The 18,475-nt window shown below is 37.7% G+C and overlaps 1 protein-coding gene across 1 annotated transcript; it reads left to right on the top strand.

Moving 5' to 3' along the window:
- Window positions 1-3,432: 3,432 nt before the first annotated feature.
- LOC110109593 (DNA (cytosine-5)-methyltransferase 1B) lies at window positions 3,433-11,487 on the top strand. The gene is made up of 13 exons (XM_028696043.1): window positions 3,433-3,494; window positions 4,260-4,448; window positions 4,686-6,144; window positions 6,228-7,719; window positions 7,930-8,094; window positions 8,177-8,375; window positions 8,450-8,561; window positions 8,634-8,781; window positions 9,008-9,205; window positions 9,313-9,591; window positions 10,100-10,261; window positions 10,402-10,620; window positions 10,838-11,487. The coding sequence occupies exons 2-13, from the start codon at window positions 4,418-4,420 to the stop codon at window positions 10,976-10,978; spliced, it is 4,605 nt and encodes a 1,534-aa protein (XP_028551876.1). The 5' UTR covers window positions 3,433-3,494; window positions 4,260-4,417; the 3' UTR covers window positions 10,979-11,487.
- The last annotated feature ends 6,988 nt before the right edge of the window (window positions 11,488-18,475 follow it).

Here is an 18,475-nt window from a genome sequence, read left to right as displayed (position 1 = left end):
CGAGTTGTGCATTGTTTTGTGTTTTCGTAGTTGAATTTTGGACATGATTTTGATTGAGACAACTTTCACCGCACAACTTTTGGAATGTTATAGATATGAATATTGTACACGTTTTGAGTATTTTCTACGATGATTTTACCGGTCGGAATTGGTTCTACGTGATTTTAATTGAATAGAAAAATATCAGGATGTTATTTCATATGGATTCAGTAGAACAATAGCCTTATATTGATGTTGTGAACGTTCTGTGTGAATTTGGAAATTTGTGCTTTTTACAGTTTTTTTGTGTGTAAATCGATAGACTGTCGACGAATCCTTTCACTATGGATGCCTGGGGCGTCACAAGAATCACCGTAATCGGTGGGAGATAGTGGTCAGAAATATTGTTATCTAGAGAGGGAGGTCGCAAGGATTGTAGTCGGCGTGAGACAGTGGTTAGAAAGACCGTTGTCTAATGATGGAGATCGGAAGGACCGTAGTAGGTGACAGAGGTCGGAAGGACCGTAGTCGGTATGAGACAGGGGTCAGAAAGACCATTGTTTGGCGATGGAGATCAAAATGATCGTAGTAGGAAACAGATGTCGGAAGGACCATAGTCGGCCAGAGATAGGTGTTAGAAAAATTGTTATCTAACCATGGAGGTTGGAAAGGACCGTAGTCGACAGGAAATATATGTCATAAAGACTATTACTTAACGATGGAGGTTGGAAGGACTGTAGTAGGCGATGGAGGTTAGAAGGATCGTAGTCGGCAAGAGATAGGGGTCAGAAAGATCGTTGTCTGGCGATGGAGGTTGGAAGGACCGTAGTAGGTGACGAAGGTCAGAATGACCAAAGTAGGCATGAGACAAGGGTTAGAAAGACCGTAGTTATAAGGTGGTGGTTCGGTGAAAGTACGGGCATTATTCGGTGGTTTGACATAACTTCAACATCAGGCGGTGGTCCGATGGAACTTCGACCTCGGGCAGTGGTCCTGATGGAAGTCTGATGTCAAGCAGTGGTCCGACGAAAGTTTGACATCATGCGGTGGTCCGATGAAACTCATGCATTAGGTGGTAGTCTGGTAGAACTTTGGCATGAGGCGGTGGTATGAGGGAACTTAAACGTAAGGCGATGGTTCGACGGAACTCTGGCATTAGGCAATGGCCCTACGGAAGTCCTGTCGGTGGTCGAGGAGTGAGGAGGCAAGATGATCTCCGGTCTCTCTCTATTGATTCCTTGCTTAGGGGGTCCCCATTCATGAGAAAGGGAGGCTCTATTTATAGATTTTTTAGAGTAGCATGATTTGTAAATAAATGGAAGATCAGGGGTAAGTTGGAGTGGTTTGGATGGATGACCGATGTTAATTCCTTGATCATAGGTCGTTTAATATGTATTTGAATATCTTAGTGATTTCAAAATTCAGTGATCATGGGCTCGTTAGATTCGTCTCGTCGAGTCGCTCGATTTGACTATAAGCATGTCACATTTGGGACTGTTTGTTAATCCCAATTGTGGTTTGAACCTTCCAATATTGTTTCGAGTCTTTGGTTTGAACTTATTTAAGCTTAGATTGAGTTGATTTTGATGTCGTTGGGTTCGTAATTCCGAGACGCTTAGTTTGACTTTACGTTTAGTAAAATTAGAGTTCGGATGGTCCTAATTTTAATTTCGACTATTTTCAACTTGATTTGCCTCGAGATTTGTGCTAGATCAAGATGATTTTTTTTATGATGTATCAGTTTATATGTAATATAATATAAACTATAGTTATAATTATCACATTGATTATATATATATATGAATTAAATTTCAAATAATTTGAAATTATTAAGTTATTATATTATAATTAATTACTATTCATTATCAAATTATCTAAAATTTTCAATTTGCATTTCAAGTATTAATTAACATATTTAAATTTGATTTCTTAGAAAATCAAAATTCAATTTAGATTTCCTATAGAAAAATTAAATTTTAATTGGCATTTTCTATAGATAACTCGATTTGTAATCGGATTTTTTAATAAAAACTTAAAATAAAATATGATTTTACAAGAAAACTAAATTTTATTTTGCATTTTCAGTGAAATTTAAAAACTGTTTTACGAGTTTGTTCATTTTTAATTTTTTTAATTATATATATTTTGCTTAATTTAACATATATTGTGATCCTCTAAAAAAATTTGGCAAGTGAGGGAGAGAGGCTTTCCTCTACAGTTGACCCGGAGCCATTTAGCAGCTCTGCTGCACCCGACCAGACAGAATATGCAATCTCCCGCCCAGTGAATTTCCTTTCCCTCCATTTGCAGCGCTCGCCTTCTTCCCGGAACTAAGATTATAAATTGACGATTATAAATTTATTGGAACACACCTACTGTCCGAAACCCTAGTTTCGCTACCCAAAATTCTCGACTGTCGAAGACTAAGGCCTTTTTGGATGTAGGTAAGATTTAAAGAAATTAAGAATCAATCTGATCTTCATAGGCGGGTTGGCTTTACCTCTTCGGTTTCTTCGTTGCCGTTCGCTCGAGGTAGAGATTCCCTATTCGGCTTCGCTGGTTCGCGTGGGGTAGAGCTTCGAACGAGTCGCTTGCCATTGCCTGTCTAGGGTTTGCTTTTCCTCTTCTGCATTTATTCGTTGCTGTTCTGCTTCGCGTGAAGTAGAATTCTGAAAGAGTCGAAGCTTCTCCTCCTTCTCCTCCAGCTCCTCCGACGTTGTTCCTGTCGGATCGGAAGTCGCGCCGGGCTTCGCCGCGACGGTAATGACATTCCTCCCTTTCGCACGCTTATTCGATCGGATTTATGAAATCCGGGATTAGGCCAAAATGGCGAAAACGCTGTGAAGTAGAGATTAGACTTGCCGTGAGATTTAACTTTGTATTTTTTTAGCTTTTGACAGGACTTAGCTCAAATATTGCCTAAATCGTGCATCAAACAACCCCTTAACCTCTAATCTTATTAGGCCTGTCTAGGGTTTCTTTTCCTCTTCGACATTTCTTCGTCGCTGCTTCCTCTTGAAGTACATCGCGTGAACTCAAGTTTGGATAGAGTCGCCAAAGAAAGCTTTTTCACCTCCCTCAACGACGGGTTGCTCATGTCGGATCGGTAATCACGACGGAGGTAACGCACTTTCTGCTTTTTCCCGCGCTTCTTCGGCTAAACCCCGTAAATAGGCCGAACAACAGGACAGTTAATCCGGGATTTAAGCCAAAATTTGGGAAAACTCCGTGAAGTGAAACTTTTAATCTTCTCTTATTCGTCCATGCTGTTCGGCTTCGTTGCTTCACAGGAGGTGTTGAGATTGCACGAGTCGCTTCTTGGACTCCTTCGTTGCTTCGCAGGAGGTGTTGAGATTGCGCGAGTCGCTTCTTCGGCTCCTTCGTTGCTGTTCGACTTGGCTACTTCATTGCTGTTCGACTTCGCTCCTTCGACGACGTTCCCTTCCTGTCGGATCGGACGTTACAACATTTTGATCTGAAGCAACGACGGGAGCTCCCTCTCGCTCGCTGTGAAGGTAACTTTCTCCCTTTCGCGCGCTTCTTCGGCCAAATCTCGTAAATCCGACTTCTAGCGGCATTAGGATTTACTGGGATTTAGAGGATTTAACGCCGTAAATCCGGGATTTAGGGATTTGCCGGATTTATCGCGCCACTTTTGTGCGTTTGGCTGGATTTACTATAAATCCTACTAAAAACTCGAAAATAAATCCGATACCAAATACCCCTTAGGCTTCGTTTGTTTTTTTAGTGATTTTGTAAAAGTCAGTTTTAAAAACATTAGTTTTGAAAATGGAGTTTCGTAACGGAGAAGCATATATAAAAAGCTTTCTCAAAATTGTAGAAAAATGAAAAAAATGAGTTATTGAGAACTTAATTTGAGTAACCAAATAACACACAAAAAAAATTCCTCGGTTTCCAAAAACGAAAAAGGCAAAAATACGCTCAAACAAACAAGCCTTAGGCTTCGTTTGGACGGCTTTTCCAAACGGCTTTCTTACTGCTTCTTAAGAGCCAATAAGAAAGCTGACCCAAACCAAAGAAGCCTTTTAGGCTTTGTTTGTTTCAGTGTTTTTTTGCCTTTTGGAAACTGAGGAATTTTTTTTTTGTGTTGTTTGGTTCGTCAAATCACGTTCCCAATAACTCTTTTTTTTTCATTTTTCTGCAGTTTTGAGAAAGCTTTTTATATATGCTCTCCGTTACAAAACTTCATTTTCTTAACTAATATTTTTTAAAACTGCCTTACCGTGAGATTTTATTTTGAGTTTTCTGGCGTTTGGCAGGATTTAACTCAAATCCGGTGTAAATCTGGCATCCAAACAGGCCGACTGAAATCACAACGGGAGCTCGCTGAAGAAGGCATCGACGGTACAAGCGGCTTCTCCTTATCGACGGTACAAGCGGCTTCTGAAGGAGAAGAGGAGTTCGCGAGACTTGCCCAATGCCCGGCTTTAATAAATCCGGGATTCAAGGTAAAAGGAGGGAAACGGGATTCAAACTTCTGTAGGATTTATCATGGTTTGAATATATCTTATCCTCAAACAGTTGGGACTAAGACAAATGGTGATGATGATTACAATTGTTACGGTGCACATATTTGTATTTTGCGTAATAATTTTGTTGCATTTACTTCTTTTTATCTCTCTTAACAAATATTTACCGTCTTATAGTCCCCATCAATGACAAAAGTCTTCTGTTTTATTTATTAGTGATGAAAAGGAAGAACACTTTGAAATGCTTACCGAAAAGGAGCAAGAAGAAGATGATTGCCGATGAAACCTATGAAGGTGTGAAGGATTCAAAAGAGAATGGCGACATCATAGACTGTGATGTAGAGCCTGCTATCCGAAAAAGGCCCAAGCGGGCAGCTTCATCCTTAAATTTAAAAGAGAAAAATGTCCGATTATCTGATAGGTCTTCTGTTGTTGAAGTTAAAGAAATTAGGCTTGTGGAAGAAGAGAAGGATGCTGTTGAGCTCACCAAACTTGGCACAGAAGATTTAACGCCATGCAGAAAACTTGTTGATTTTGTTTTTCATGATGCTGATGGAAAGCCCCAACCCTTTGAAGTTTGTGAGTTTGATGATATTTATATTACATCTGTTATTATGCCCATGGATGATAATTTGGAGAAAGAGAAGGAAAGGGGGGTTAAGTGTGAAGGATTTGGCCGAATTGAAAGTTGGTCAATTTCTGGTTATGATGAGGGCACTCCTGTTGTTTGGGTTATAACTGAAATTGCAGAGTATGAATGTGTCAAGCCTGCTGGCAATTATAAAAGGTTCTACAACCATTTCAATGAAAAGGCTCGCATTTGTGTTGAAGTGTACAAAATATTAACTAGATCTATTAGCAAAAATCCTGATATGAGCCTTGAGGAATTGCTTGCTGGAGTTATCCGTTCCATCAGTGGAACCACTAGTTCCAGTGGTGTTGTTAATAGAGATTTAATTATCTCTCTTGGTCAATTCATATACAATCAGCTGATTGGGTTAGATGAAACGCTAGAGGGAAATAATATGAGCTTAGCCACAAGACCAGCTCTCTGTGCTCTAAGAGATGAATACATAAGTAGGGGAGGATTAAGTGAAAAGGCTGATGTAACCTTGAAGATTGATGGTAGAAAAACTTTGGAAATTAATGAAGATGAAGATGAGAAGTTGGCAAGGCTACTCCAAGAAGAGGAAAATTGGAAGCTGTTGAAACAGCAGAGAGGTCCGCAGTCAGGGAAGTCTAACATCTATATTAAGATCAGTGAGGCAGAGATTGCAAATGATTATCCTTTGCCTGCATATTACAAACCTGCTGTTGATGAAATGGATGAGTACATATTCTTTGATAGTGAATCTAGCATCCACTATGTTGACCTTCCCAGAAGGGTTCTTAATAACTGGTCACTTTACAATTCAGACTCTAGGCTTATTTCCTTAGAACTTCTGCCAATGAAACCCTGTGCAGAAACTGATGTCTTGGTTTTTGGATCCGGAAATATGCAAGAAGATGATGGTAGTGGGTTTTGCATGGAGGTGGATGGGGTTGGGTCTTCATCTAGCATCACTGATTGTGCGAACACTGAAGGTGTTCCTGTTTATCTGAGTGCAATCAAGGAATGGATGATAGAATTTGGTTCCTCAATGATATTCATTTCAGTGCGAACGGATGTTGCATGGTGCGCAGCTCACTCTTTTTTATGTTTAACTTTCCTTAATTCGATGAAAGTATTTACTGAATGACTGAACTGTTTTATTGCAGGTACAGACTTGGGAAGCCTGCAAAACTATATGCTCCATGGTATGAGCCAGTCCTTAAAACTGCAAAGCTAGCAATTAGTATTATTACTTTGCTGAAAGAACAGACTCGAGCTTCAAAACTTTCATTTGCAGATGTGATCAAGAAGATCACAGAGTTTAACAGGGAGCATCCTGCTTATATTTCTTCAAATATTGCTGTGTTGGAAAGATATGTGGTGGTTCACGGACAGATTATTCTTCAACAGTTTGCAGAGTATCCTGATAAAACAATTAAAAAGTGTGCTTTCGTGACCGGTCTGTTAACTAAGATGGAAGAGAGGCGTCATACAAAACTGATGATGAAGAAAAAAATGGTGGTGCAAAAAGAAGCAAATCTGAATCCAAGTGCAGCAATGAGGCCCTTTATCTCCAAGAGAAAGGTGATGCGTGCCACAACAACCAGACTTATTAATAGGATTTGGGGAGATTACTATTCTAGCCATTTTCCTGATGAATTCAAGGAGGAAGCTGAGATTGTGTTGAAAGATGAAGAAGTTGAGGATGAGCAGGAAGAGAATGAAGAGGATGAGATTGAAGAGCAACGTATTGTGGTTCAAGAGATGACTTCAAAAAGTTACCCCATTAGGTCTCATGATTCTAAGCCCAATGTGGAGGAAATTAGATGGGAAGGAGATACAATTGGCAAAATGGATTCTGGCGAAGTTCTGTATAAATGTGCAATTGTTCGTGGAGAGAAAATTTCTGTTGGTGGAGTTGTGGTTATTGATGGTGTTCAGCCCAGTGATGTTCCAGCTATGCATTTTGTGGAATTCTTATACGAGAGGCTTGATGGAACAAAGATGGTCCATGGTAGGATAATTCTAAGAGGGTATCAAACTGTTTTGGGTAATGCTGCAAATGAGAGGGAAATCTTCTTGACTAATGACTGTAATGATTTTGCGCTAGGAGACATTAAAGAGCCAGTTACTGTAGATATCCGTTCAGTATCATGGGGATTCCAGTATAGAAAGGAGTATTCTGGTGCTGCTAAGATTGACAATCTGAAGGCTGAGGAGAAGCAAAAGAAAGTACAACCGATGGATTTCTTCTGTAAAAGCTTATATTGGCCTGAGAAAGGAGCTTTTTTCACTCTTCCTTTTGATAGTTTAGGACTTGGATCTGGCATCTGCAACTCTTGTAGACAAGGAGAGAACAAGGACAGTCTGTTTAAAGTAAGCTCGAAGGAAAGGTTTATCTTCAATAAAACTGAATACAATGTTCATGACTTCATATATGTGAGCCCTCATTGTTTTGTTGAAGAAAATGAGGAGCACGAAACTTTTAAGGCCAGCAGGAATGTTGGACTTAGGGCATATGTTGTCTGCCAAATACTAGAAATCCTTTTTCATGAAGGTGCTAAAAAACCTACTCAACATACCCTTGTTAAAGTCAGAAGGTTCTATAGACCGGAGGATGTTTCAGCAGCCAAAGCATATATTGCAGATATTAGAGAAGTAATTCCTTTGCACAAATTTGTTTTTTAAAAGTTTGGTCATAATGCAAGCATGCTGTAGGTTGTTTGTTTGCGTAATTCGATGGAATTGACAAATACAATGCCAAATCACCAATCTTACTTTTTTTGTGGTTGATTGTATTTTGATTTGTTTTTAAATTGTGGACTTTTTCATGCTCATTACCTACCATTGTTTAAAAAAAAAATACAGGTTTACTACAGTGAAGATTTGCACAATGTGCCCGTAGATGCGATTCAGGGTAAATGTAGCATCATTAAGAAAAATGGGTTGCCAAGTTTGGAGCTCCCTGTGATTATGGATCATGTTTTCTTTTGTGAATGCTCTTATGATCCTAGGCAAGGTTCTCTTAAGCAGGTGCGATTTTCCATAGTTTTATCTTGATTTCATTGTTTAATTTGTATCTTTCTTCTTTTTAATGGACTTTCTTTGCATGCAGTTGCCTTCTAATAGTAAGCTTTGGTCAACAATTAGAACTGCACCTAATCCCTCCACCAAAAAGAAGGGTAAAGAAAAATGTGAAGAAGGGCAACAAATGGAAAGCCATTTGTGGAAGGACTTGCCTCAGGAAAATCGCTTGGCCACATTAGATATATTTGCTGGCTGTGGTGGTTTATCTGAAGGACTTCAGCAGTCCGGTAATATTTTTAATTGCATCTTGTACGTATTTTATCCTATTTATTGATTTTTTTTTCATCTTTCTTTAACATAGGTGCTACATTTACAAAATGGGCAATTGAATATGAAGAGGCTGCTGGTGAGGCGTTCAGCAAAAACCACCCTGATGCACAGATGTTCGTTGATAACTGCAACGTAATTTTAAGGTCATCACATGCCTTACATTTACTTGATCACCAGCTTTCTGTTTGAGTTAATGCTGATATCTGGATATACAGAGCCATTATGGAGAAATGTGGCGATGCAGATGATTGCATCTCCACCTCTGAAGCTGCAGAATTGGCAGCCAAGCTTAGTGAAGAAAAACTTAAAAATCTTCCTATGCCTGGTCAAGTAGATTTCATTAATGGAGGACCTCCTTGTCAGGTATTCTCTTTCTCTCTCCCCTCCTCCCAAAATCTAAAAACCTTACTCCAAGCTTTTATGGATGCTGAAGATTCTCATAGACTTGCTTCTGTGCTTATGTTCATTATTCATTTGCAATTTTGGGCTTGAACTTTCCTTCATTGCAGAATCTTAATTCAAGTGATAAGTTTTGCCTATTATCTATGTTTATACTTACTCGCGGTGCACTTTCCTACTCCTGTTGCAGGGGTTTTCTGGGATGAATAGATTTAGTCATAGCACGTGGAGTAAGGTTCAGTGCGAGATGATTTTAGCATTTTTATCTTTTGCTGAATATTTTAGGCCAAGATTTTTCCTTTTAGAAAATGTCAGAAATTTCGTGTCCTTCAACAAAGGGCAAACATTCAGATTAACCCTTGCTTCACTTCTTGAGATGGGCTACCAGGTTTTGATCTTCTTCCTTAAACTCGTCATAGGCATTTTTTTGAAGTAGCCAGGCAATTCTGGTACACCGGCTATGCTTGATCATTTTATAGTGTTTCTTCCTTTCAGGTAAGATTTGGCATTTTGGAAGCTGGAGCATATGGTGTTTCTCAGTCGAGGAAAAGGGCATTCATCTGGGCAGCTTCTCCAGATGAAACACTACCTGATTGGCCAGAGCCCATGCATGTTTTTGCTAGTCCTGAACTAAAAATAAGTTTGAATGGACACATGCAATACTCTGCTGTTCGCAGCACTGCGGATGGTGCTCCTTTCCGCTCAATAACCGTGCGGGACACTATTGGAGATCTTCCATCTGTTGAAAATGGCGCATCAAAGCTGATAGTTGAAGTGAGTATTCTGACTAGCGTGTTATTTTTTATGAAGCACTAACATAATATACATATATGGCATTGACATGTGAACATTGCATAACTATATAGTAGGACAAGACATGACATGTTATTAATGTGATATTTTTAAAATTTTAATTTAAAAGATGTTACTAAAAAAATAGCAAATGCCAATATTTTCAATAAAAAACATCACATAAATAAATCAACATAAGCAATAATTTTTATACATGATTTTATCAATATTAATATTATATTGTCTATTCAAAGTGTCATTTCAATAAACAACACATAATTATCAAAATAATCAAACTGGAATGACAATGCATACCCATTGTGCACAACTCAAATTTTGGGAAAAAAATAAGACTTGATTTTGAACATGTTAGACGCGTTTCAGGGTATGTTACAAGTGCGCCGTGTCCAACATGCATTTGCCATGACCAATTCCTTGCTTCTTTTCATTCATTTTTTAAAACTATCAAGCGTTTTCTTTCCTAATTCAGTATGGAGGTGAGCCTGTCTCGTGGTTCCAAAAGCACATTAGAGGGGGCTCAATTGCATTAAGCGATCACATATCAAAGGAAATGAATGAGTTGAACCTTATTCGATGCAAACACATTCCTAAGCGACCTGGTGCTGACTGGCGTGATCTTCCAGATGAAAAGGTTTATCCACTTATTTTATTATAGTTATTGGCTTTGTTGCTGACGATCATAACAAGTGGAATCGTTACCTGTTCTTCCAAATTTTAAACTCTCTAAGTTAATCCATAATTTAAGCTATGCTGGCCTTTGAATTCTTGCAGGTTAAGCTGTCAAATGGGCAATTGGTGGACCTCGTACCATGGTGCCTGCCAAATACAGCAATGAGGCACAACCAGTGGAAGGGCCTTTATGGTAGACTAGACTGGGAAGGGAATTTTCCAACTTCCATTACAGATCCCCAACCCATGGGAAAGGTGGGCATGTGCTTCCACCCGGATCAGGACAGGATTCTCACTGTGAGGGAATGTGCGAGGTCACAGGTATACTTAGGCTTCGTTTGGAACTGCTTCTTAAAATAGATTTTTAGTATAATTTTTTTAATTTTTTACTAGAAAGTTGCTTTAAGAATCATTAAAAAAGTTATTCCAAACAAAGCCTTAATCTTTTTACATCAAGAGCATTTTGCTTTTTTCTATGAGAAAACTCTCAAGACCATTTTGCTTTTTTCTGATTCCCATTTGCTTTATTGCCAAGCAGGGTTTCCGTGATAGCTACATTTTTGCTAGTAACATTCAGAACAAACACAGGCAAATTGGGAATGCTGTGCCACCTCCTCTTGCTTATGCACTGGGTATAAAATTGAAGGAAGTAATTGATGCGAAGCATTCTTCTCCTTGACTTTTGAACTTTCAATAATTGGAAAAGCAAAATCGCTGCAGTTCTATTTTTTCCTTTTAATTTTGGTTTCACTTTTCATATATATTATCCTAATTTTCTTTGTTCCGAGGTTTTAACGTATTCTTCAGCGTTTGAAGGAACTCCCCTTTGAAGTCTCTTCTCTATCTACAACAACCAAATCCATTTTTTACTTGCTAGTCAGAGTATTAGAAGATCCGCCAAATGGAGTTCCTAGTGCTGCCTTATTATATCCACGTAGAAATTTTCTTGCTTTATAGCATTTATGCTAATTGCTGCCTTAATTGAGGCAGCAGATCTGAGAATTTTGTAATGTCAGTCTTGTTGTATTGATTATGAGTATAGTTTTAGAGCGAGCTTGAAAAGAATCAGGAAGTTCTGAGTTAGTAATTTTCTTCATTGTTTCATCATTATCTAGTATTTAATGTTGTATTTAAGTGTCTGTAAACATTTTTATGTTATTGGCATTGATAGTGGCGATTCTTATATTATCTCATTTCTTTTGATTTTTAATGTTGTTGATATGTTTGATCACTAGGTATTTAATGTTGTATTGGCATTGGGACTTTTTTCTGCCTGCTTTTTAAATCAAATTTTTAGTATATAACCATTTCATTTTTGTACTAACAATTTTCTTTAAGAAGCAGTAATAAAGTCCTCCCAAACTAAATCTAAATAAAAAAGATTCAGCCTCTGTACATGAGTAAAGTAACACGGTAAAAAACGGCTAGATGAAATGCTTACCTTGGCTTTGCCATCTTCAAAGAAATCACTGACCTCATTTCATTTAAAAAACACAAGTGGCCAATACTTTGGCAAATGCTTCAAAAGTAGAAGCTTGTGGAGATAAATGTCCAAGCAATATGGATTATTTCAATATGCTGTAACGCGTGCAATACTTTTTGGTTGAGCGGTGAAATCCCTTTCTGCAAATTCTTTTGGGTCTCTAGAGAGTCCAGTGAAGGTTTCTTTTCTTATTCTACTGAAGAAACACCTAAGTTACTAGAGCTGCTGTCTAGTCGCCGACCACGGTGCTAGATTTTTTAGGTCTACCTCTAACTTTCTTTTCTTATTCCGTGCTGTAGTATCCATAAATTTATCAACCATTAGAAGATTTTTTTTTATTCTTGTTGTGAATAAGAACCAAAATAAAGTGTAGAACAATATTCTCTTTCTAATTTTATTTTTTAAAAATATCAGTTAGGTCAAAATAACATATTCCATTTCTTCAGCTTTCATTCTACAGTTTTGGTGTTATTATCTGAAAATGATGTGTTTGCATGAGCCGAATGAGATCTATTAAGATGTTGAAGACTTCCCACTTTGTAATTTGTATAGGAATAAAAGATGATAGAAGTAAAAATGCTTCAGCATATGAAGTTTTCTACTGTTGTATGAAAAATGAATGGGCTGGGAGATCATAAAAGCTATGTAATTCAATGCAAGAAATTGCCAAAGTGAATGTAAAAGCTATTAGTTAAAGCAAAAGAGCTAAAAAAAGCTGCCAATGTAATGTAAATGCGAACTAAAAGCAAAAGAGCTAAAAAAAGCTTTAGGGGTGAAAATGAAAGCTATTACATTTGGGATAATTGTTCATAACTTTAAAGACCGTCGTCACACTTCGGTTTAGTGACTTAAGGGGTTGGTTGAGGACCAATGAGACAATGAACCAAAGCTTCGATATCATAATTGATGATAAACAGTAATGAAGATCATAGTGGACCTTTTCTATCTTTGATTTTGTAGGAAACGAGAAATATAATGTAGGGTACATACAAAAAATAGAATTGAGATAGAACAAATAAGCACCTGAAAGGGAGGTTAGAGGTATGAGTTAGAGCAGAAGAAAGTAGAAAGATATGCTAAAAAGTAAGGTATGCTAAAAAGTTGTTTTAAGAAGCAGTAAGAAAATTGTCCCAAATAAAACCTTAATTGCCAGAGAGGAATTTGGATATATTTAGGTTTTGTTTGAGACGACTTTCTTACTGCTTCTTAAAAAAGCTTTATAGTATAAAAATTTTAATTTTTAAAGTAAAAGCTGTTTTAAGAAACAATAAAAAAATCATCTCAAACGAAGCCTTACTTGGGCTTCGGTAATAGTAATCGACATCGGCAAAACCAGACAATAAAACTTAGGAAGCTAAGTAGGGAATCAACAACTTGAATGTTCAGCCAACTTGAAACTGTTAAACCGATCCAGGCGGGATCGGCTTGCGGGCGAAGTAGAGCGTTTGTTCCGCCTGTAGCAGATGCCACACGAGCCGTATGAGCTAACAGAGCCTTTTTGGAATAATTTTTTAGGGTTTTGAGAGGGAAATTTGAATGTAGGGACTGTTTAGTGATTTCCTTTTGATTTGTATGCATTAAATAGTTGATTTTCCTAGGGATAGAGCATCTTGAATTTGGCTGAAATTTGATATCTCTTAGATTTAGGTTTTCTTTGGGCTCTAGCGGCGTCTAGAGATTTGGGAGAGATCGATCCTCCTCTCGAATTGAGGATCAATTGTATCTTGCTAGTTTATTCATCTTCTAGTGGAATACAAGCTTTTCTTTGAGTTTTCTCTCAGAATTTTCCCTGGAATAGTGTTATTTTTCTGCTGTAAACAGCAGATTTATGTTGTTTTCTGTTCTGGACAGCAATATTTTCACTCTTTGATCTCCGATTTGGGTTAGGGTTACTTGCGAAACCAAGTATATCATATCAAATTGGTATAAGAGCACGTCGATCGAAGGGGAACCAATGGCTGGAAGGAAAGTGGAAATTTTAGAGGGAGAGCTTGGGCAACTCAAAACAGATTTTGAGGAAAAGATGACTTATTTTCAAAGTTAGATTGCATCCGTCAATGAAAAGATGGAGGAAAAGTTTGTCGTAATGGAAGACTTATTGAAGAAATTGCTTGAAGTCAAAGCCAAACCGGTGACATTAGAAGTAAAGGAAACTATCGGCAGCCATGGAAGAGATGAGAACCCTAACATGTCTAGGGGAAGGGAATAACCAGAAGTGGAGATCCTGGAGGGAGAAGACAGAATGCCTCATTTAGAACCACTTTATAGGGAGGAGATGAGCATTGGCTACGCAAGAAGGGGTGCTGAATTTGTAAGGCGAGGAGATGATTTCGATCGCCGTGGTGCTGATTTTGAAAGAAGAAGATGGGATTTTGATGAATGGTTTGGGTATGACCGCCGGAGGGAAGATCGTAACAATTAGGGAGCACCCCCGTTTCGAGGAATGGGAGGTTATGGAGGATTTAGGGGAAACGGGTGTGACCCGAGGGTGAGGAAACTGAAGATGCCAATCTTTGAGGGGAAGGATGCACACGGGTGGGATCTACAAGGTATAAAGATATTTCGCTATCAATGATAAAAGAGGAGAGATTGACGGCGGCGGGCCTATGTTTAGAAGGGAAGGCTTTGTCTTGGTATCAGTGGAGGGACATGCGACAACCCATACGAAGTTGGAGAGAGTTCAAGGATTGCTTGATAGAGCGTTTCCGAACTGGTAGGGGAGGAAACTTCTACGAACAATTCTTTGCCTTGATATAGGAGGGTTCAATGACAGAATACCAGGAGAGATTCGAGTACCTTGGTAGCCGATTGGATTGCCTTTCTAAGACAGTGCTAGAGGGAAACTTCATGAAGGGATTGACACTAGAGATCCGAGCAGCGGTTAGAGTAATGAGGCCTCGTGACTTGGGAGAGGGTATGGAGCTAGCTCAATTGGTAGAAGATCAGAGGCACCTGGAGGGAGAGACGGGAGGCGGCAGCTCAAGAGGCTCGTACAGGATAACCACCACTTTATTGAAATCCAAGGAGTCAACACCGGATACTCTTCGAGGGACTTCGAAGGAAAAGACCTCAGGAGAAATACCTAAAGACAACTTCAAAAAGCTCACAGAGACAGAATTAGAAGAGGGCAAAGGGGCTTTTTTTCAGATGTCATAAGAGGTATAAGCCGGGGCACAGGTGTAAGGACCGAACTCTTCAGGTTCTTACCGTTTGTGATGAAGAAGGAATGGAGGGTGTCGTCTTTCCACCTTGCGGACAAGGTGGATCTTTGGGAGGGGAGTATTGTTAGACCGGTCCACTGGACGGTCTAGCCGGTCCAGGCGAGACTGGCTTGCAGGTGAAGTATAGCATTTGTTCCGCCTGTAGCGGATGCTGCACGAGCTGCATGAGCTGACGGAGCCTTTTTGGAAGAATTTTTGATGGTTTTGAGAGGGAAATTTGAATGTAGGGACTGTTTAGAAATTTCCTTTTGATTTGTATGCATTAGATAGTTGATTTTCCTAGGGTTAGGGCATCTTGAATTTGGCTGAAATTTGAGATCTCTTAGATTTAGGTTTTCTTTGGGCTCTAGCGGCATCTAGAGATTTGGGAGAGATCGACCCTCGTCTCGAATTGAGGATCAATTGTATCTTGCTATTTTATTCATCGTCTAGTGAAAATACAAGCTTTTTCTTTGAGTTTTCTCTCAGATTTTTCCTGGATTAGTGCTGTTTTTCTGCTGTAAACAGCAGATTTCTACTGTAAACAGCAGATTTCTGCTATTTTTTGTTTTGGACAACAATATTTTCACTATTTGATCTCCGATTTGGGTTAGGGTTACTTGCGAAACCAAGTATATCCTATCAGAAACATAAGCAAGAAGAGCAATGTAGCATCAATAGAAGTACTTCACAAATATAGCAGAAGTAAAAAACAGAATTCCAACCTTCAGCATGTTGTACTAAGTTTGCTCGCAGGAAAACGATTGCAGAAACTTACAGCAAGCATATTGATTATGGGGTTTCTTGTAAGTAATTTGTGAGGAAAATAGAAGTTGTGGTGGTTCTAAGTTATCATTGGGAAGAAGAAAAAAAAAAGAAAAAAGTTGTGATGGTTCTAAGTAGTCAATTTTCTAAGTAGTCAATTGGAAGAGAAAGAAAAATAAGAAAGAAGCACAAATCATTGTTAGAAATTGAAGTGTATTAATTAATATTAATTTTAATGAAATTTTTTTTAAGTTATGATTAATATCAGAATTAGAGAGTCGCTCCAGTGGCAGATAATATTAGAGAGAGTTGGCTTAGATGATTTGGACACAAAACATTAATCTTTCAATGCTCGATTAGAAGAATAGATGTATTTGAATTTGACCTATGTTAAAAAAGTTATAATAATTATAATTAGTAATGATACGTCATCAAAAAGTTATCTTGATCGGACACAAATCTCGATGCAAAATTAAGTTGGAAACTTCTGAAATTAAAATTGGAACAATCTGAACTCCGATTTCAGCGGACTTATATTTGAATTGAACGTCTCAGAAATATGAACCCAACGACACCAAATTCGACTCAATCTGAGCCCAAATGATTCCAAATCAAGGACCAGAAGCACTGTTGGAAGGTTCTAAACACAATTTGGGTTAGCAAACGGTTTCCAAACATGACGTGCTTATAGTCGAATCGAGCGTCTTGATGAGACGAATCCAACGAGCTCAAGATCGCCGAATTCTGACATCATTAAGGCCTTCAAATGTCTGATGAACTGTGCATGATCAAGGGATTCAATATCGATGGTGCCCATCCTGTCACAACCCAATCCGACCAGGACAAATCCTATCGTGTTGAGGTGTGAGAGGCAAATCCCAAGATCTAATTTTGGAGTTATTTCAGCTTTTTTGCCAATATTCATTGAAATAATGATGAACCACAAAGCTACTAAAATATCCAAATACTGAAAAACTCATCTATAAAGTTTCTTTCATTCATTAAAATAAATATATACACTACATTACATGGCTACAGGCAAGAGCTACAGAATTGAAAATTGAACTAGTCATGACTGTATAAAAATCAAAATAACAAAATACCTATGATCTCAGATCTGATCATAAACCTCTAGTCCACAACCTTTTCACCTTACCAGATCCTGAAAACCAAAAGTAAAATCACAATGAGCTACAACAGCTCACCAAGCCACACAAACCAATCTAAATTTCAAATTTTTCTTTATCAAATATTTTACTGAATAATTATTGAATAATTAAAAGCAGTTAATTATAACTTAAATAAATCATTGAACTGAGAATCACAAAACTGTAAAATGTAATAAATGCATTGCAGTTATTCTATGATTCAGATAACAGTATAGAACAAATAAATAAATTGAAATTAATATTACAGAGTTGTTCAAATCATGTTTCTCGGACCCGGACAGAATCTCAAAGGATTCTGGTCCCTTATGACTCCGTTTTGATTTATGCTTATATCACAAGAATATATCAGATATCCCAGTCTCAGATAGAATCTCAAAGGATTCTGGCCCCTTATAACTCATAGAAATTCTCTTACACAGACAAAATCTCAAATGATTTTGATCCCTTATAGCTCCCAACATATATAATTCAATCACATATTTATATATATTATCACATTATAACAATTAAAGAGCAATTAAGCATGCATCAAAATATCACAATATTGTATAACGGTAGAGAACAAAAATTCAACAATGCAAAAACGCAAAACTTTAAAAAATTACCAAATTATCGAGGATTGTGTAAAACAATATTTGAAGACTTTTATTGTACTGCAACTAATGTACAACACTTATAAAATTACATGAAATACATTGAGATGAAAATCATGCTTTACAATCACACATTATTATGAAAATGCTATATTGAATTTATTGTAAAATAATTAACTTGAAATCAGCCATGATTCCTGTGATGACTATCTCAAAAGATTTGTAGAGTTGTTTCAGCCAAGAGGGGTCACAGTTAAAGTCTCTTATAGAGAAATCTTGCCAATCATGAATTGCAAATATAGTTTCCCTCACATCCTAAACCTCAATGGAAGATGTTGAATGTAGTTTGAAATGCTTACTGTTGTTGCGCAGAGCAAATGAAAGAAGGGAAAGAAGAAGAAATCAGAGAAAGATAGCGAAAGGAATGAGGAGGAAAAATAGGAGGGGAAGAAGAAGAAAATACAGGAAGAATAAGAGAGGAGGAGGAGGAGAAAGAAATGGGGAATATAAAAAAGAAAGATGAGAATAAAAGGGAGACATAAGCCTTATTATGAATCTCTATTTATATATAATTTAAAATTTAAATTTGATAATATTTTATTTTAAAGCACAACAAAATTATTTTGAATATTATTTAACATAAGAACTTAAAATAATAATAGAGCATTTTAGCCCCACCGAAAATTCAATTATTGGCTCAGTTCCGAGGCTACCGCGCCATCACGATTTGGTCACCTAAACTATTATAGCAATGTAAGAATGAAGCAAGCGCTACACCCATCCAAAACCATCTCAACCGTCCATCCATGTCAGATCACCATCAGATTAGTTAATATATAAAGAAACATTCATTACACCAGCGCCCAGCTCAGCTACTCAGCATTGAACAACTCAAGCCCTTAATCATAATTTTTTTCTATTAATATATAATATAAATTTGATATCTGGAGCTTAATCAAAAGAAAA

This window comes from Dendrobium catenatum, unplaced genomic scaffold (assembly GCF_001605985.2).
Source record: "Dendrobium catenatum unplaced genomic scaffold, ASM160598v2 fragScaff_scaffold_716, whole genome shotgun sequence".
In the NCBI taxonomy this organism is placed as follows: Eukaryota; Viridiplantae; Streptophyta; class Magnoliopsida; order Asparagales; family Orchidaceae; genus Dendrobium; species Dendrobium catenatum.
Note: the sequence above shows the minus strand (reverse complement) of the source record. Positions and strands in the feature narration are given on the sequence as shown.